This window comes from Carcharhinus amblyrhynchos, chromosome 10 (genome assembly GCF_965287045.1).
Source record: "Carcharhinus amblyrhynchos chromosome 10, sCarAmb.v2.hapA, whole genome shotgun sequence".
In the NCBI taxonomy this organism is placed as follows: Eukaryota; Metazoa; Chordata; class Chondrichthyes; order Carcharhiniformes; family Carcharhinidae; genus Carcharhinus; species Carcharhinus amblyrhynchos.
The window spans coordinates 80,461,282-80,482,852 of NC_137333.1; the positions used below are offsets into that span (position 1 = coordinate 80,461,282).

Consider the following 21,571-nt stretch of genomic DNA (forward strand, 5'->3'; position numbering starts at 1 on the left):
GAGCGTAATGGATAGCAGAACTTGTCACAGTTTAGGACATGTGCAGCATTTTAATTAGTTGATTTATAAAGGTGGAAAATGGAAACCTGGCTAGGAAAGCAATTAGACTTGTTATACTCCAAGTTTCACATATTGCCTCAACAACAATTTGCATTTGTAACCATGCTTTTAGTGGCATGCATCAGCAATGTAATCAGACAAAAGTTGGCACCACGCTAAAGGAGGAGATTCTGGGACAGTTAGAGAGGTTTTAAGCAGTGTCTTAAAGAAGAGAGTGAAGAGGTTTGAGAGGGAAATTCCAGAATTTGGGACCTTGACAGCTGAAGATAGCCCTATCAGTGACTGGGAGAAGTGGGGGATTCACAATAGGTCAGAGTTCATTGAATGTACTCTGCTGTAGGACTGGAGAATGCTAAGGGAGAATAATAGCCTTAGAGTAATTAAAATGCAGGATAAGAATTTTAAAACTGAGACATTAGTGGACTGAGCTCATGTAAGTTGCTGCGGATAGAGATGATGGGTAATTTGGACTTGGTGCGATGTAGCTTATGGCTAGCATTGGCAATAGGACAGAATGAAATCATTCTTAAAATTAATTCCATGATCGCTTGGAAAAATATATTTTCTAAATTCATTCATGGGATATGGGTGTCACTGGCTAGGCTAGCATTTATTGCCAAGGAGCTGCCTTCTTGAACTGCTGCCGCTGCCTCGGCAAAGCTGCCGACGTAATTAAGGACTCCATACACCCCGGGCATTCTCTCTCCCACCACCTCTGTCAGGGAAAAGATACAAAAGTCTGAGGTCACTTATCAAACGACTCAAAAACAGCTTCTTCCCTGCTGCATTTAGACTTTTGAATGGACTTATCTTGCGTTAAGTTGACCTTTCTCTACACCCTAGCTATGACTAACACTACATTCTGCACTTTCTCATTTCATTCTCTATGAACAGTATGTTTTTTCTGTATAGCATGCAAGAAACAATACTTTTCACTATGTTAATGTGACAATAATAAATCAAATCAATCCATGTGTGTAGGCATACCTACAATGCTGTTTGGGAGGGATTTTCTCCTGATTGCAGTAATAAATCCATTTCCTTACAACTTTACGGCAAAAGATTAGGCAATGAGTGTTAAGAGGCATCAATCTGCTCCTAATTTGTTTGCATTAATTAGTCCAATTCCAAGCTTTATCTGTTCCTTCTGTTTTACCTGGTGCCCACCACACCAAAAAAAACTTGAATATCGGCTCCTTTGACCAGTTTGAAATGGAAATTAGTATTGCATTTAATTCCACTTTTGTTACTTCCTTTGAGACCTGAGCACTTCATTATACTGTCTTCTACTGTCCTTGCAGGATGCTACTTCCTGAAAAAAATCAAAAAGCTTCCCCAGCAGCACAACTTCTAAAATAATGCCCTACTGTTTATTAGAATATTCTTGGCATAAGCATGGCTTAATTTGCCCTGTCAAATCCTATTAAGTTGCCAGATATTGATGTTAGATTGGATCTGTACTTTATCAATTCCTCTTGTGCATATTTGTTACTAATCTCAAGCTTTTGACTTAGCAGATCATGGACTTAAGACTCACTCCAATATTTGAGCATATAAACTGGCTAGACATTTGAGTGCCAATTTTAGATATGGACTGAAGTCAGTTGTCCCCTTGAGTGAACTTGAGATCCCATAGCAATATTCAAAAAAGCGGTGGAATGCTCTCAGCATTTATCTTCAAACAGTCATCTCCGATAGCCTTCCATCTGGTGAGATGATGATTTGTGCCTTTGTGATCAACTCTTGAATTCAACATTGCCTGATGAGGCTTAGAAGACTCATCACTGTCTCACTTCCTGCAGATGAAGGCAGTGGGCTAAAGGAAGTGAGAGATTGCTGGCCTCTGGTTTTCTGTTTTCATGATGTGGAGATGCTGGCGTTGGACTGGGGTAAGCACAGTAAGAAGTCCTACAGCATCAGATTAAAGTCCAGTAGGTTTATTTGGCACCACAAACTTTTGGAGAGCTGCTACTTCATCAGGTGAGTGAGGACTTGTGTTCATAAATAGGGCTTATTTAGACACAAATTCAGTTTACAAGATAATGGTTGGAATGTGAGTGTTTACAGTTAATCAAGTCTTAAAGGTACAGACAATGTGAGTGGAAAAAGGACAAGCACAAGTTAGAGGTGTTACCATCTCCAGCCAGGACAGTTAGTGAGATTTTTCAAGCCCAGGCAAGTCGTGGGGGTTACAGATAGTGTAACCTGAACCCAAGATCCTGGTTGAGGCCGTCCTCGTGTGCGGAACTAGGCTATCTGCTTGGCGATTCTGCATTGTGTGTCGTGAAGGCCACCTTGGAGAATGCTGACCTGAAAATCAGAAGCTGAATGCCTGTGGCTGCTGAAATGTTCCCTGACTGGAAGGGAACACTCCTGCCTGGTGATTGTCAAACGGTGTTCATTCATCTTCCAGACTTCATTTTCCAGACGTCGCTGGATTCCGGAGAAGTGCCGGATGATTGGAAAACAGCTAATGTTACGCCGTTGTTTAAGAAGGGTGCCAGGCAAAAGGCGGGGAATTATAGGCCTGTTAGTTTAACGTCTGTGGTAGGTAAAATGTTAGAATCTGTCATTAAGGAGGAAATTGCGAGGCATCTTGAAGGGAATTGCTTGATAGAGCAGACGCAGCACGGTTTCATTAAAGGGAAGTCGTGTCTGACAAATTTACTGGAGTTCTATGAGGATGTGTCTAGGGCGGTGGATAGAGGAGAGCCGGTGGATGTGGTCTTTCTAGATTTTCAGAAGGCATTTGACAAAGTACCTCACAAGAGGTTATTGCAGAAGGTCGAGGGACATGGAGTTGGGGGTAGGGTGTTAGCGTGGATAGAGGATTGGTTGTCAAATAGGAGGCAGAGAGTGGGGGTCAACGGGTGCTATTCGGATTGGCGGATGGTGACTAGTGGAGTGCCCCAGGGGTCGGTGCTGGGGCCTCAGCTTTTTACCATTTATATAGATGATCTGGAGGAGGGAACCGAGTGTAGGGTGTCGAAATTTGCTGATGACACCAAGATTGGGGGAACGGCAAATTGTGCGGAAGGTGTGGAGAGTCTGCAGAAGGATCTAGATAGGCTGGGCGAATGGGCCAGGAAATGGCAAATGGAATTTAATGTTGGCAAGTGTGAGGTGGTCCACTTTGGTAGGAAGAATGGTAGGAAGGACTATTACTTACGGGGCGAAAAACTGCAGCAGGCGACGGTGCAGAGGGACCTCGGGGTCCTTGTGCATGAGTCGCAAAAACCCAGCTTGCAGGTGCAGCAGGTGGTCAGGAAGGCGAATGGGATGCTGGCCTTCATAGCGAGGGGGATTGAATATAAAAGTAGGGAGGTCTTGCTGCAGCTGTATAGGGCATTGGTGAGGCCGCAGCTGGAGTACTGTGTGCAGTTTTGGGCGCCGCACCTGTGCAAAGATATTTTGGCCTTGGAGGGAGTGCAGAGGAGGTTTACTAGGCTGATATCGGAGTTGAGGGGGTTGAGCTATGAGGAGAGGCTGAATAAACTGGGCTTGTACTCGTTAGAGTTTAGAAGAATGAGGGGAGATCTCATTGAGACGTATAAGATGATGAATGGGATGGATAGGATAGAGGTGGAGAGACTCTTCCCGCTCAAAAAAGACAGTAGGACTAGGGGGCACAGCCTCAAGATAAAAGGGGGGCGGTTTAGAACGGAGTTGAGGAGGAACTTCTTCACTCAAAGGGTGGTGAATCTCTGGAATTCTCTGCCCGTTGAAGTGGTGGAGACTGCCTCGATAAATATTTTTAAGACGCGGGTTGATGGGTTTTTGATAAGAGAGGGGATTAAGGGTTATGGGGAGAAAGTGGGAAAGTGGAACTGAGCAGCGACAGATCAGCCATGATCTTATTGAATGGCGGGGCAGGCTCGAAGGGCTAGATGGCCTACTCCTGCTCCTATTTCTTATGTTCTTATCTGTTTTAGCACCTGTATGGTCTCCCCAGTGTACCATGCCATGGGACATACTTCATATCCCAAGGCATGGTACATTTGGGGGGACCATGCAGATGCTATGACAACAGATGAATGAACACCGCTCCACAATCAGCAGGCAGGAATGTTCCCTTCCAGTTGGGGAACACTTCAGCAGTCACTGGCATTCAGCCTCTGATCTTTGGGTCAGCATTCTCCAAGGCGGCCTTCACGACACGACAACACAGAATCGCTGAGCAGAAACTGATGGCCGTCCTCGTGTGCGGAACTTGGCTTCAACCAGGATCTTGGGTTCATGTTACACTATCTGTAACCCCCACAACTTGCCTGGGCTTGCAAAGTCTCACCAACTGTCCTGGCTGGATACAATACACATCTCTCCTAACTTGTGCTTGGCCTTCTCTCCACTCACACATGGTCTGTACCTATAAGACTTGATTACCTGTAAAGACTTGCATTCCGTTATCTTGTAAATTGAGTTTGTGTCTATATATGCCCTGTTTGTGAACACAAGTCCTCACTCACCTGATGAAGGAGCAGTGCTCTGAAAGCTTGTGCTGCCAAATAAATTTGTTGGATTTTAATCTGGTGTTGTGAGATTTCTTTCTGGTCTCAGCCATCTGAGCTTTCTACTTCTCCTTGTCTATTTCAATCTTCCTGCAGAGGTCACTGCCACCAGCAAGTATCTTCCCGTTCTGAATGTCAATGTCTGCCAATTTCATGGCTCAATTGTCAGCGTCCTTGTCACAGATGTATGGATGTTCAGCAGGCCTTGACCCAGTGACTATTTCAGCACAGAACATCTTTTGATATACAGTTGTCTTCCGTCTTATCAATGTGGCAAGCCAGCGCAGACATTCTTGGCTTAGTAATGTATGTGTGCTGATGGAACTAGCAAACTCCAGGACTTCTGAAATTGTTTCCTGCCAGGAGATTTTGAAGGATAAATCTGGGATAGTGAAAGTGCAAAATTGTTCAATCTTTCTCCTGCTTAACATTTATTGTCCAGGCTTCAAAGACCATGGGCTTGGTAAATTTGCTGTTTGAAGTTCAGTCGGATTGAAATGTGATACAACTTTCACACCTCTTTAGGTTCTCAAGGCATTCTGGTAGTCTCGTCATAACTTGTCCATCACCGGGTGATTAGCACTGCTGCCTCACAACGCCAGGGATATCTGGGTTCAATTCCAGCCTCGGGTCAATGTCTGTGTAGAGTTTGCACGTTCTCCCTGTGTCTGCATGGGTTTCCTCAGGGTGTTCCAGTTTCCTCCCACTGTGCAGAGATGTGCAGATTTGGTTGATTGGCCATGGTAAACTGACCCTAGTGTCAGGGATTAGCAGGATAAATATGTGGGGTTACGGGAATAGGGTGCAATTGTGGTCAGTGCAGACTGGATGAGCCGAATGGGATTCTGTGACCTTGTCATAGAAAGTGAAGAATGCACTGAACAGAATTTTCATCTGCTTAAATAGGCTGCTTCTGCTCACATGTTGAGATCAATAAAACCAACATTTGGTGGTCTCCTTTGTTTGCTTCATTTCTCTTGTAGCTGCCGACTTGCAAAGATCATGTTGATTGTGGATTTTCCGGTTCTGAAATCACATTGACATTTGGGATAAATGCATTCAGCCAAGAACTGCAGTCTGACCAGGACAACACAGTTGTTTTTCGACAAATGTTTAGCAGTGTGATGTCTTGATAAATGTTGAGTAATGTTGATAGTGACCCTGGTCACTCTTGTTCTTGTATTGGGTCACAATCTTTGTATTTCACGCAGCCTGAGACATTGCTCCCTCCTGCCAGCAGAGAGGTTTTTCATGATGTTGCAGGGGTGCCAACTTCCTGTACACATTGTTCAGTTAGCATAACATTACCTGAAGCTTTGCCGGTAGCAAGTAAGTCAGTAGCTTTACTAAACTCCCTACTGTGGGTTTGGTATCCAATTCTTTCATAACAGTCAGACCCTCTATTGTGTCCAGAACTTTCTTGATGAGTTTTTCTCAAATGAATGTTCTACCCTTTGCTGTAATCATTTATTGCAGTCAGTGATGAGTGGGGTTGTTTTCTTTGCTAATGGACCTATTGCTGCTTTAAATCCAATAGTGCATGTCTTTAACATGGTGATTATGAAGACTGCCTTCCTGCTTTGAATGAAAAAGCTTCCAGAGTTACATCCTAACCTTGGTGCATACAAGGAATGATCTATATTGCAGTCAGTGCTGTTGTAGCTCTCTTCATTGAGAATACTTTTTAAAAATTTATTTATTAAAGTCATAAATAGGCTTACATTAACACTGCAATGAAGGTACTGTGAAAATCCCCGAGTCGCCACACTCCGTTGCCTGTTTGGGTACACTGAAGGAGAATTTAGCGTGGCCAATTCACCTAAACCCACGCAGACACGGGGAGAATGCAAACTCCACTCCGACAATGACCTGACGCTGGAATCAAACCAGGTCACTGGCACTGAGAGGCAACAGTGTTAACCACTGTGCCACCCCATAGTGGCATGAGTAACATGAATGATCATACCTTGTGGCGCTGTTGTCCTGATTTTTGATCATCTCCAGAACACATTGGAGCGTGGTTTGTTTCTGAAAAAAGGTGTCAGTTACACACACTCTAGTTTCTTTCATTTATCTTTCCTGTGCTATGATACTTGAAATCCCATTTGGGTAAAGATGTTCCTGTTAACATTGTCAAGCTCCTCATAGGACTGATCTTTTGCCCCTAGTGGAGCACAGAGTTGGAGCATAAACACTCTGTTAACTGACCCTGTTTGAATTGGGAGAGCACATCATGAACTATTTCTGCACTGTTTTATCACTCAGAGCAGCAGTTTCCTTGCAGCAAATCCTACATACACTCTGCTCACATCTTCCCTTTGAACTTTTTTCCTAACAGATGAACAGTGATGCATTCTGAGCAAAATTCGTCTGTTGTTTGTATACTACGTCATTGAGCCAATTAAGCTCCATGTTGACTACAGCTGTTTTCTGTGCATGATTGACCAGATGCAAGTTTTCTCACTCTTGTGCACATCATGTCAACTGCCTTACCCTTATCCACCTCTTTGGTCACCTTCTCAAAGAACTCAAGGTTTGTGAGGCACAACCTACCCTTCACAAAACCGTGTTGACTATCCCTAATCAAATTATTTCTCTCTAGATAATTATAAATCCTATCCCTTATAATCCTTTCCGAAACTTTGCCCACAACAGAAGTAAGGCTCACCGGTCTATAATTCCCAGGATGGTCTCTACTCCCCTTCTTGAACAAGGGGGACAACATTTGCTATCCTCCAGACTTCCGGCACTCCTCAGTTATCAGATGTCTGAAATAGTACACTTACCTCTAGTGCAGTTACTTTTGTGAATAGGACAAAGAATAGCTCATGAAGATTCTTCCATGTAAATCATGTGAAGGAAAGAAAGATGAGGCAAAGAGAAAAAAGTATTTGTTCAATCTCCAAGACCAAATAAAATTTCAATATCAAATTTCTTCTGAATTAGTATAAGACAAATTGCAGAAGAGCCCAACAAATTGGATAGCAGCTTCCTGATTTTCATGTTTTTGTGTGGGTGAGCAGGTACCAAAAACTCTTGTCCAATTTATTGTATTTTCTCCCTACTCAAGTCTGGCCGAGTAATATATTTATTGCTGCAGTTTATGAACTTAGTGTTTTAAAAATTAATTGTTTGCCTACATCACAATATTCACTTTAAAAGGTAATCCATTGCCCGTATACAACAAGCTGAGGTATCCTAAGTACAAAAGGTGCAATAATCTTTAAATGTTATTTTCTGTCCTTTGTTTTGCTTTATTTCCTTTGTTGGCAACTGCAACATTAATTGACTCTTTTGATATTATGTCAATGAGAACATATTACTACAGTGATTTGTTCTGATCGCTTCCTCGTTTCTCCTTTATATTCTTTCTCCTGCATCAGAGAAGTACATTTTTGTGTGTCTTTAAGCAATGGTAAGGTGATAGATGATATGGCTTACACATAAAATTTCACATGGAAATTAAAGAATACTGTAAGAAAAACCTTTAAATGTGCATATTCTATACTTAATTGCCTCACAAATCATAGCCTCCTTATAGTGCAGAAGGAGGCTATTCGGCCCATTTGAGCCTGCACCAACAACAATCCCACCCAGGCCTTATCCCCGTAACCCCATGTATTTATCATGCTAATTCTTCCTGGCACTAAGGGTCAATTTAGCATGGTCAATGAACCTAACCTGCACATCTTTGATTTTATAAATTACCTTCTTGAGAGATTTTTTAATATTGCATTCCTCATCTTTCTGGTTTGACAATGTTTCAACAACATAACATTTCATGGTATCAGATTTCTAAGGACGTTTTGCGAAGTCTGGCCAAATAAAATTCGATCCACATAAATACTATACTGTATTAGATAGAAACTTTACATGCAGAATTTCTGAGACAATTTGTAGGAAAACTATGAAGGCAATTATGTTGCCCCCATTTATTATAGCACTTTGATTAGGATATATTCCTTCAATCTGGAAAAGCATAATTAGTGCTAATATATTTTGTTTCATGTCTTTCCTTTTAGGCTGCTTGAAGTGCGTGGACGGTTGTATGAGCTTCTGACACACTGCATACCCCCTGAAATAATAATGAAGGTATATTACAGAAGACCTTTTAATCCCACCTATCATTGTCAACTTAGCTATCCTATAGTGTTTAATTCTGGAATGGTGGTACAATATGTTAAGGGGAGGGGCAACACATCTTTTACCATGAATCAAAGCACAGTTGACAAGTTACTGTGTAGCTTTTCTTAATACATCTCAATCCAACAAACAGAATAAATGACCAAAGATTTTTCTGTTTATGGAGAAAAGTTAGGATATAACTTGCTGCCATGAAATTTTTTAATGCATACTTGAATCAGTGGTTTAACATCATAACCGAGTCTGACAAGAGGATTATTGGTACGGTGGTTCAGTGGTTAGCACTGCTGCCTCTCAGCTCCAGGGATCCGAGTTCAATTCTGGCTTCGGGTCACTATGTGGAGTTTCCCTGTGTCTGTGTGGGTTTCCCCTGGGAGCATCAATTTTGTTTTTTCTCCCAAAGATGTGTGGGTTAGGTTGATAGGTTATGCTAAGTTGCCCCTTCATTTCAGGGTAAATAAGTGGGGTTACGGGAAAAGGGCCTGGGTGGGATTGTGATCGATGCAGATTCAATTGGCCAAATGGCCGCCTCCTGCACTACAGGGATTCTACAATTTGACACACTAAGTTTGGAATGCAATTGAAATTACAACCTTCTGGTTAGGTAAGAAAGTCATCTATCAAAACGAGCTCTATTGGTATGCTAGACCATGTTATTCCACAGAGTAATGGAATGCAGATGCTAGTTTACCATTTAACACAGCAAGTTGCTGATTACAGATGGAAAAAAAGAGGGTGGGAAATAAAATTTTGATGAGAATCAATATTTGAGTGCTACAAAGCCACAGTGCATAAAAGGGAAGAGGTGGTGGCATTAACCAAAATAAATTAAACTTTTCTGTAATATTTATTGATTAATGTTTGATGTTTTTTCATGATTGCATCTGGCTTATTGATGGAAATAACCACTACACACACTTACTGAAAAAAAAATTATTGAACACAAGGTCATTTTTCTTAGTGTTGTTCGGTTGAATAAAATGATCTGTAAAGCAATTCTTTGTCTCTTTCAAATTGTGCTGGTTGGAATATATCCAAGGCTCTATTTAAAATTTCCTACATTAAAATGCCTTGCTAACTGCACAGTTTATACTGCTAATTGGAAAAAGTTATTGCAAAACATTACAATGCTTTGTGACACAATAATAATGACTCAGCAGTTATGGAATTGCTCCTTTAGTTTGAGCTAGTTTGTAATATACAGCAAAGTACCATTGCTGAAGTGATGACTTTGAAGAATAGAAATATCTTTTATAAAATTTTACATAATGTGCAATAAGGAATATTACTATTGGATTTAAATGTCCAAATAGTATTTTTATTCATTCATTGGTTAGAAACTATAGTAAGAAGTCTCTCAACACCAGGTTAAAGTCCAACACGTTTATTTTGTAGTAAACGCCACTAGCTTCCGGAGCGCTGATCCTTCCTCAGGTGAGTCACCTGATGAAGGAGCAGCGTTTCGAAAGCTAGAGGCACTTACTACCAAATAAACCTGTTGGACTTTAACCTGGTGTTGTGAGACTTATTACTGTGTTTACCCCAGTCCAACGCTGGCATCTCCACATCGTTTAGAAACTATAAGCAGGAGTAGGCCTTACGAGCTTGTTCCACCTTTCATTTTGATCATGGTTGTCATTAAATTCAATATCCTGATGCCCCACCTTCCCTTCATATCCCTTGATCCCTTTAGCTCTAGAGCTATATCTGATTTCTTCTTGAAATCAGACAAAGTCTTGACCTCAATTACATTCTGTGGTAGTGCATTCCACACATTCAACACTCATTTGCATTAAGAAATTTCTCCTCACAGTTCTGAAAGCTTTATTCCTTATCTTCAAACTATGACTCTCCCCACCATTAGGAATATTCTTTTTGAATCTACCGTGTCTAATCCTGTTAGAATTTTGAGTTTCTATGAGATTTCCCCTCACTCTTCTAAACTCCAGTGAATATAATCCTAACCAATTTGGTCTCTCATTTAACAGACCGGCCAGCCTTCCTCAGATAGGAATGCCAGCTGTACACAATACTCCAGATATGGCCTCAACAATGCCCTATAAAATTGGGGTACAACATCCCTATCAGTAAACTCATATCCTCTTGCTATGAAAGCCAACATTACCATTTGTCACCTTTTCTGCCTACTGTACCTATGCGCTTACTTTCAGTGACTGATGCACAAGGACACCAAGGTCTCACTGAGTATCCACCTCTCTCGATTTACACCCATTCATGTAATAATGTCTTCCTATTATTGCTACCAAAGTGGATTAACTCAGATTTATCCATATTATGCTGCATCTGCCAAGCACATGCCCATACACTCAGCTTGTCAGGGTTGTGGGCCTTGTTGGCTATGTCAACATTTATTGCCTATTCCTAATGACACTTGAGAAGATGCAGGTGAGTTGCTTTAGTCCATACATTGTAGCAACACCCACAGTGCTTTTCGGAAGGGGGTTCTAGGATTTTGATCCAAAGACAGGAATTTATGCTCAGCTAACGAGGGCAAATATTCTGGAGTGTGAAAACAGTGAGCAAAATTAATTGAAATATCATGTGAAATTGCACATTCAATTAAGTCAGAAATATGGATTCTTCAAAGTTTCTCTAAAGTAATTTTATTTGAATTAGATCAGACTGAATGAGTCTTCAGAAAATTGATTCATAGAATCATATTCTATGATTCCATGGATCAAATTTTTTGAATACTAGCAATTATGAAGATGGAATGGCCTCCTTCTGCACTGTAGTAATACTGTGGTTCTGTGAAATGCAGTGATATGCAAATTTTCAGATTAATTTATTTAAATTTTCTGTTTCAGGGTCTCTTGTCAGAGTTGTTAAACAACTGTGATGGTCTGCTTAAAGGTGAGGTTGCACAGATGGCTGCCTATTATGAGCATCGTCTGCAGCTTGGCAACAAGGCCATTTATCACCTGGAAGCATTTGTGGCCAAGTTTATGGCTATTTACAAGCAATTTATGGAAGATGGCCTGGAAGCTATGATGTTCTAATGAGATTTCTGTTCTTTATAGATATTGTGACTGTTTTCATTTTGGGGAGGGTGTGACTATAACTGGATGATTCTCATTCAGTGTTATAGAAACTCAGTTAATATTTGTACAAGAATTTAGTTGACTGAATAAATCCTGTCTCCCTATTTTGTCCTATTATAACAAACTTGATAAACCTACTGTAAATAACTGTCTGAACAAACAAACAAGTCTGATGATCAGATTATCTGTTTTGTCTGTGTTTTAAAACTCATGATTTCAAGGTTGCAAGTAACCATTTTATCCCAATAAAGTGATTCCATGTTGGGGGAAATGGTATGATGAAAAATGCATTCTCTGGTTTGAAAATATTTTTCATTGATTTCACTAACAAATGAAACTTGTAACCCTGAAAGAAGTCAGTGTTTTAATTTTAAATTTTCCAGAATCTGCAACGTATTGTGTATGTACCTATGATTGTGGTGATGAGGATTCCTTTTGAATTGCTTTGTTATTGTAACTGGTGGCTCAACTTCTGATTTTTCTGGGTTTAACTGGGGTTCCTGGAGCTAATTAGAACTTTCATCTTGCAATTTAATTCAACCGCTCTCACTCGAGGAAATACTACTGGAATAGTTATGGAACTAAAGGCTCGAGTCTCCTACCCTGCCTCCTACCTAGGATGGATGCTTTAGTTGTACTCTCCTAAAATTTTCTTGATTCTGGAAAGATTCCAGTGGATTGGAAAACTGTAAACTCTCTATTCAAAAAGAAACAGAAACCAGTTAGCTAGATTTGCTGATGATACAAAAATAGGTAGAAAAGGAAGTTGTGAGGAGTACACAATCTGAAAAGGGAGATAGATCGTGAGAGGGCATAAATTTGGCCATTGAAGTATAATGTGGAAAAGATGTTATCCACTGGTGGGAAGAATAGGAAAAACATATTATTAAAATGGAGAGAAACAGTATAATGCTGCAGGCCAGAATGATCTGGGTGTCCTTTATGAATTGCTAAATGTCAACCTACAGGTACAGCAAGTAATTAAAGCAAATGGAATGTTTACTTTTATTGCAAGGGAAATGGAGTATGAAGTACAAAAATCTTGCTGCAACTGTGCAGAATATTGGTGTGATTGTATTTGGAGTTGTTGTTTTGGTTTCCTTATTCAATGAGGGATATTTTTGCAATTGAAGTACTTCAGAAACAGTTCATACGGCTGATTCCTGGGATAAAAGAATTATCTTCTGAGGAAAAATTAAGCAAATCTGGTCTATACTCATGGAGTTTAGAAAAATGTGAAGTGAGATCAAATGAGTATATTGAAATTTAGATCAAAGTGGGAATTCAAGTGATAAATCTTAAGTTTAATTTTAGAATAAAACTAAAATTCTGACCTAGAACTAACAGCCTTTTAGTAAATTAAATAGACTGGTTGAACAGACCAAGCACCTGAAGAAAGCCCTTGCCTGACTAGATTTGATTTGTTATTGTCACATGTATTAGTATACAGTGAACAGTATTGTTTCTTGCGTGCAATACAGAGAAAGCATACTGTACATAGGGGAGAAAAGGGAAGAGTGCAGAATGTACTGTTGCAGTCATAGCTAGGGTGTAGAGAAAGATCAACTTAATGAGAGGTAGGTCCATTCAAAAGTCTAAGACAGCAGGGAAGAAGCACTTTTTGAAGTTGGTTAGTGTAGCAGGAAGCTAGACTGGTGACTGACTCATATAGTTCTATATAAGAAAGGGACTTTAAACTGCATGTCAGTGAGGGGAGACTTTGGCTTAAATGAGACAGAGACAGAGTAAATATATTTGGGAATTATGTGCAAGGTGGGAAAAGAGATGCTTCTGGTCTGGTTTACTGCAAGAAGTACAACTTGGAACAGAGTCCTGGAGCTGGGTAATTAAGGAAGTAATGGAAGGAAGGGAAAGAGGTGCTCTTTGCTTTCTAACTTTCTCAGCCTTTAGGCTAGAGTTTGGTATGTGACTAAGGTTTATTTTATTCCAAAGGTTCAAAAGGCATACAGGCCCCCTAGCAGTAGCCACATGGTAGGGTGAAGTATAAAGGAAGAAGTAAGTGGAGCTTATGAGAAAGGTACAGTGATAATCATGGGAAATTTTAATTTTCATAGACTGGGAAGGTCAGGTGGGCAAAGATAGCCCAGATGTTTTTTAGGATAGTTTTTCATAACAGCATGTTCTGGAGCCAGACAGCAGGCATGTTAGACCTGATATTGTGCAACAAGATGAGAGTAATTAATGATCTAGATAGCAGGGACCATAATATGATTGAATTTTACGTTCAGTTTGAGGGAGAGAAGAGCAAGTTTGAGACCAGTTGGGTTTTTATGACAATGGTTTTATAGTTGCAATTGCTGAGATCCACTTTTACTTCCAGATTTAATCATTGAATTTAAATTCCACCAGCTGCCATGATGGAATTTAAACCTGTGTCCTCAGCATAATCTTGGGAATCTGGATTGCTAGTCCAGTGACATTGTCATTATCTGATGACTTCCCCATTCGTTTTTAGACTGCAGCAGTTGATTTTTTTATCACTTAAATCTGCTTTAGATGTGCCTTTTGTGTCTGTATTATTCCTTTACCACCCATTTTTGACTTGCAACCTCATCCATTTCATATTATCTCTCCTACTTCCCACCACTTTGCAGATCTTCCCCTTTTTTTTCCCTCCTGCCTCTCCCTCCCTCTACAAGCTTTTCCTGCTTGTGTTCTTTCTTGAACTTCTGTGAAAGGTCATCGACCTGACACGCAGGATTTTACGGTCTTGCTCAGCCCAAAACTGTAAAATCCTGTTTGAGGTCAACGGACCTTTCCATCGTCCCATCAGGACAGCCCCAATGCTAATGACCAGTGTCAGGGAGAGGGGTCTCCTAGTGAACGGAGATTGTGGGTACCCTTGTGAAATGGCACCTTTAATGTTCTGAAGCCAGACTCTCTGGCATGTTGAGGCTCCCATCCCAAAACTCTCAAATAGTAACTGAGTGTGGGAGAATTGGTTGCAAAGGGCACTGAAGAGACTGGCACAAATCACTCTGTTGTTCTCGCTTTTGTGACACTTGAAGTATTTCGAGAGAATTCTGTCCTATGTCTATTTTCAGACCTGTTATTTACTCTTTTTAACATTCTGTTTTAGGATCAGTGTTAGAGCTGTTTTTAGATTGCTATTAAATAACAAGTTATTGGGCAGATGACCATTCTCATACAATCCATATTAGAAAAATAAATGATATTATCCACCCTGAGAGCTGCTGAAGCAATCTTTAATTAGACTCTTCTTAGCTAAATATTGATTTATTTTATTTTGTGGCGGCTGCTGCTTTTATAGAAAACCAATGTATTCTTTTGGTTATTGCTGTTTTAATGATATGTGCAATCCCACATGCTCAACTGCAAAAGTTCTCATTAGTGTACTTTCATTAATCCTGATGCTATATTGAGTCGAAGACACACTTTACCTCCAGCAAAATCTTGCAAAGTATCATTACCTTATTATTCATTTAGTGTTCACAAGGCTTCATTATTGAATCCTTATCACTTTCTCATCTGCTAATACAGTGGAGACCTCTTACTTTTAAATCCAATTTGCTGCCAACGTGAAAGATCACTAATATTAGCAAGCTGACATTAAGTGAGTTTTAAAATGGATGAGAAGAAAAATAATTAAAATAAAAGCAGAATAAATGTATCAAGGACCATGTTTTAAAAGAACTTGAATGATATAAGAACTGGCATGTAAAAAGAGACTTGCAATGGCTTATGTTTATATAGCACTTTACACAGCCACTGGATGTTTCAAAGTGAATCTACAGCCAATAAAGTACTTCAGAAATGTAATTACTGTTGGAATTTAGGAAACATACAGGCAATATGTGATAATCTGTCTCCCCCAAATGTGAAAATAGCCACATCATCTGTTTTTGAAATCGTGATGGAGGGATAAATAGTGCCAGGTCAACTCACCTAGTCATCTTCAAATGCCATGGGATATTTTGAGAGAACAGACATGGCCTCTGTTTAATATCTCATCCAGAAGTCAGTGGGTTGGATTTTTGTCTTTGAGGAAGGGAGCTGGAATTTCCTGGCTCGTCGCAGCCAACCTCAGGTGGTATTTCTGTTCCGGAAGAATAGGAGGCCGGTGCTGGCTGGATGAGGCCCACTGGCCTTGGAAAGTGTTCAAGAGGCAACCACAGGGACAGGCTGTTTAGTGTCTGGGATTTCTTCCCAGTTACAATAAAATCAAAAAAACAAAAACATCACAACCTGTCACCTTAGAGATATTGCTCCTGACAGCACCATCACCATTCCTGGGTATGCCTTGTCTCACTGGTAGGATAGACCCAACAGAAATGGTGGTACAGTGATGTACAGGTGGTAGGGAGTCGCCCTGGGAGTCGTCAACATTGACACTAGACCCCATGAAGTCTCAGGGCATCAGGTCAAACATGGGCAAGTAAACTTGTCCATTACTATGTATCATCCTGTCTCAGCTGCCCTACTGCCCTAAACTATCCAGCCAAGACAAACAGAACAATGACACAATTAAAAGGGCCAATAAGACAGGATTATTCATGTCACCCCTGGATTTCAAACAAAACAAACTTCTACTTCTAGTTATACCTAAGATTCTATTCATTCTCCACCATCAACAGAATTCCACCCAATTTCCCCCATTAAGGAAACCCTAGCAACAGGAGGAAGAGTCACCTACACATCTACAATCAGGATATTTTGGGGGAGGACAAGAATCTTCTCTTCCCAACAGAATGATATGCTCACCATACATTCCAAGAGCCAAACTGCCAAGTAGCCATTGCTACAACCTGTGAAGCCAAGAAAAATATAGGAAACCAACTCAAAAAAGGTAGACATTCAAGGAATCCCCAGTCACGCTCAGGCATGCACCAGCATATATCTCCTCCAACTCTAGCTACACTGGAGACCCCAATGACAATAAAACGTTTTTTTGCTTGGATGCACAATCTGTTTCTATCATCATAGGAGACTAACAAAGATGCTTTAACTCCAAAACGACAAAAAAAATCAAGGAAAATGCAACACCATCAGTTTTAAAGGGGGGGGTCCTCACCATACCAAACCACTAGCCCATTATTTTGCTGTGGCATTACTCGTATTATCCAATAATTAAAGGATGTCATACACTATGAATGTCCATTATGACAAGATCACAAAAGAAAAAACATAAATATCACATAACCCTAATGTCAATTAACCCAGCATGTTCCCCAGTAGATTGAACAACATCCATTATTTGCCCACAAGCTAGGAAAATAGTACCAGAGGGCAGGGCAGTAGATCCCTTTACACACTCCACTGCCACTGAACAGTAATCTATCTTAAACCAAGGTCTCCCTCATTGCACCACCTAAGCATACTGGTAGATGAATTATGAATAAATGGATATCCCTGGCTTTCAAAGAACAATGGGATAACAGGCAACATACACATCCATGCATTTATATGAAACACCCTTGTCAGGATTAAAAAAGAACAGCTGGGATTCTCTGATCTTGTTTGCCCTACCACTGCCGCCAGCAAGAACAGAGAATTTGGTGCTCAACCAGAACTCCATTTCACTGTAGCGGAACCAGATAGTCCCAGTCATGAATGAGATTGGAGCATTCTGGCCAACATCACAAAAATCAGGATTAAATCACAAGGGAAATAGTATAGGATTACTGATGAACTGCAGGATGATACATCTATCCATGGAGCTTGAAAAGGCCAAAGCCTTGGCAGAATTGTCGAGCAACATTGAAGATCCGTCCATAGCTTCACCGAAATCTCTGGAACTCTGTTTCTATAGTATTGTTGCCCAGAAGTCCCATAGAGACACCTCCAGTGGCAAGTGGCGAGATCCCATCTCATCTGGCCACCTCCAGCACCCCTTTGATGAATACCAAGGTCAAGACAATGCAAGACCAGTGAGTGGGACCTATAATCGATCCCAAATCTCAATCAGATATGGTACACCTCTACAAACTTGAAATGCCCAGCCTTTAAATCAAAATTACAAAAGCATGGCAGCCAGTTCTCAAATTTCAGCTGGGAAGTCATCCTTAGCTGCTCTTGGGCGACTGAGAGCACTCACACTCCTTCTCCAGCCCCATCTTTCCAAATTGGCCAGGATGCCCAACATATCATGCAGCAGTATTTGAAGGACTGAAGGTAAACCACCACCAAAGAAACCGCCTACTCCATCAACAAGATTCTTTCCTCCACTTCATCTACTGTCTTTCAGATATCTTGTAGTTCATCAATGCAAGCACCTATGATTTGTGCCAGGGAGCTGAAACCACCATCCACAACTTTACCCAGAATGGCAGCCATCAACTTGATGCCTACAACATAGCCAGAGAATGAGCCCACTCACCAACTAAATCAACATGAACAAGGCCCCACCCTGGCTGTCTCTGACCACCTTGATTAAATGAAGATATTCTGACTTTAACTCAGCTTCCCCCACCTCAGCCTAACCAGGATCTTGCAGGAATGAAGCAGAGTTCCTGCAAGGATTGGATAATTAAGGGTTATGCATCAGGATTGATAAGAGGACTGAAAGATGAGTAGCACCAGAGAAGGTGAAAACACAGCCATTCCAGCGCATACATCATCTGATCCCAATTTTTTATAGAATCCCTACAGTGTGGAAGTAGGTCATTCAGCCCATCGCGTCTGCACCAATCACAATCCCACCAGGCTCTATCCCCATAATCCCATGCTTTTGCCCTAGCTAGTTTCCCCCTGACACTAAGGAGCAATTCAGCATGGCCAATCAACCTGACCAGCACATCTTTGGACTGTGGGAGGAAACCCATGCAGACATGGAGAGAATGTGCAGACTCCACACAGTTATCCAAGCCAGGAATCAAACCCAGCCCCCTGGTGCTGTGAGGCAGCAGTGCTTAATCACTGTCACCTTTTTTGCTTCTTTTAATTTAACATAGTAGACATATTGCTCAAGGTGTCCTTTATAAGTGAGGAGACAAAAAGTAGACTGGGTGACCACGTTGCTGAACACGTCCAGTCAGTCTGCAAACATGACCCCTGAGCTTCCAGTTGTCTGCCAGTGAAAGCAAAGCACCTCAACTTTCAATGGGTACTTAACCAAGACCCAAGAAACGCTAGAAAATCTCAGCAGATCCTTATTTCTATTCTCCCTCCACAGATGGTGTCAGACCTGCTGAAATTCTCCAGCATTTTCTGTTTATGTTTCAGATTCCAGCATCCACATTTTGTTTTTTCTGGGCAGCACAGTGGCACTGCGATTAGCACTGCTGCCTCACAGCGCCAGGGACCTGGGTTCAATTCCCAGCTTGGTCACTGTCTGCACATTCCCTGTGTCTGCACGGGTTTCTTCTGGGTGCTCCTGTTTCCTCCCACATCTGAAAGATGCTTTGGTTAGGTGCACTGGCCATGCTAAATTCTGCCTCAGTATACCCAAACAGGCGCCACAGCGTGTAGACAATGGGATTTTCACAGTAACTTCATTGCGGTGTTAATGTAAGCCTAAATGTGACAATAATAAATAAACTTTTTAACTTAACACTGACTTCAACAATTGTAGATCATAACCTGTGGCATTTTAGGATGTCAGCTGTTGATGATGATTCTACTGTTCTCATTTATACATCCTCCGGATCCTCTCGTTTCTTAGCTTGTCCTAGTAATATCTCATTGTGTCTTGAATCATCAGCCCTTCTGTTATCACAATCCTTCCCTTTTGCACTTCCCTCCTTTCCCTCCCTCTCTAACCTTTTCTAGTTCTGATGAATTGTCATCCATCTAAAACATTAACACTGTTTCTCTCACTCTCCACAGATGCTGCTGGGCTAAATATTTCCAGCATTTATTTATATTTATATTTCAACCTTCTGAAATATCTTATTTTTGAACCTCAGAACACTAGATGGCAGCACACTACACTGTCTTTGCTCAGATTTCTTGCACAACACAACGAAAGCACAAAGGTGGCTCCAAATATATCCGTTTGTATTAACAGCGTGGCATCCTACAGAATTGGCATGGGCAAAATAAAATCCTATTTTCTGTAACTGTCTTTGTCAGCTTGATCCTTGAAATATTCTCACTTCTCATTCTGGCGTCTGTTTTTTTTCCTCCCTTTCTACGAGCCTTTTGCTCTTGTATATGGCTCAAAAATTTTGTTTTGTTCACTATATACTTAGTTCATATGTCTTTTCATTTTAAAAATATAATGCATGGGTTTGCAGGGTGGAGGCAAGTGGTGCTGCAACACAAGAGGATAGATGGGTTGGGCAATCTGCAGCTGCCTATCTCTGCAGCTGAAAGGAAGCGCATGTTAGGAGCTGATGAGTGAAAGGAAGTACTTGGAGGAAGACATTTGAGGGCTGCAGAGTCTGGGAATAATTATTGGAATCTGGGAGCAAGGCGCTCAGGCATCACTGAAGGCTGGGCAATGGTGTGAGTGGGAGAGTCTAATTATCAACATCACCTCAGAAGAGAAGGAATGGGAGTAGTGTGTGCAGTTTTGGGCGCCGTACTTACGCAAGGATATTTTGGCCTTGGAGGGAGTGCAGAGGAGGTTTACTAGGATGATGCCAGAGTTGAGGGGGTTGAGCTATGAGGAGAGGCTGAATAAATTAGGCTTGTACTCGTTAAGAGTTTAGAAGAATGAGGGGAGATCTCATTGAGACGTATAAGATGATGAATGGGATGGATAGGATAGAGGTGGAGACACTCTTCCCGCTCAGAAAGGATAGTAGGACTAGGGGGCACAGCCTCAAGATAAAGGGGGGGCGGTTTAGAACGGAGTTGAGGAGGAACTTCTTCACTCAAAGGGTGGTGAATCTCTGGAATTCTCTGCCCGTTGAAGTGGTGGAGGCTACCTCGCTAAATATTTTTAAGACACGGGTTGATGGGTTTTTGATAAGCGAGGGGATTAAGGGTTATGGGGAGAGGGCGGGAATGTGGAACTGAGCCACGACATCAGCCATGATCTTATTGAATGGCGGGGCAGGCTCGAAGGGCTAGTTGGCCTACTCCTGCTCCTATTTCTTATGTTCTTATGAATTGGAGAATTCAAATGGGCTAGAGGACCAGAGCACTCAAACAGAGTTGGAATCCTGAGGAAGAAATGAGGTCTGGGAACGTAGAAGCAAGATGTTGACCCAGAAATTACTTGAGTGTAATTCCAACTCTGCAGGCATTATTTGATTTGATTTAATTGTCACATGTATTGGGATACAGTGAAAAGTATTGTTTCCGCGTGATGGCATTAAGAATAGTGAATTTGGGAGGCCTGGAGCCAAAGACAAAGCTATAGGTTTTGTTTACTGCAGGGAAATATTAGTCTGACTGACTTAAATTGGTATCCTGTACAGACAAAACATACTCCTCGAAGTATATAGGGGAGAAGGAAAAGGATAGCATGCAGAATATAGTGTTGCAGCTACAGGTAGGGTGAAGGGAAAGTCCAGCTCAATATGTGATAGGACCATTCAGAAGTCTGATAACAGCGGGGAAGAAACTGTTCTTGACTGTACTTTGCTAAGTATGCTGTGTCCACGAGTTGTCCAGTAAGGTAAAGCGAGTATAGCAGAAGCAACTCAAGGTATTTCCTGGAACTGTCATTTGGCACCACTTCTGGCAACAATGATCTTACTTAAATGAACTAATAATGCATGTCATCTGGAACATATACACAACTACATAACGTCATTTGTATCAATGCTTACTGCTCTATGGGACAGTCTAAAATCCAAATCACCATAGACAGAGGCGAAAACCACAGACCTGGACTTTTTTTTCCCTTAGGACACCACTGTCAAGTTT

General features: G+C 41.2%; 1 protein-coding gene across 1 annotated transcript in view; it reads left to right on the forward strand.

Annotated features, from left to right (window-relative positions):
- rfc3 (replication factor C (activator 1) 3) overlaps nt 1–14,982 on the forward strand; it is a 37,064-nt gene extending 22,082 nt beyond the window's left edge. Inside the window, exons 8-9 of the mRNA XM_080197460.1 lie at nt 8,591–8,660; nt 11,540–14,982. Coding sequence (XP_080053586.1) covers nt 8,591–8,660; nt 11,540–11,731 — 262 coding nt within the window. The 3' untranslated portion in view covers nt 11,732–14,982. The remainder of the gene's footprint in view (nt 1–8,590; nt 8,661–11,539) is intronic.
- The last annotated feature ends 6,589 nt before the right edge of the window (nt 14,983–21,571 follow it).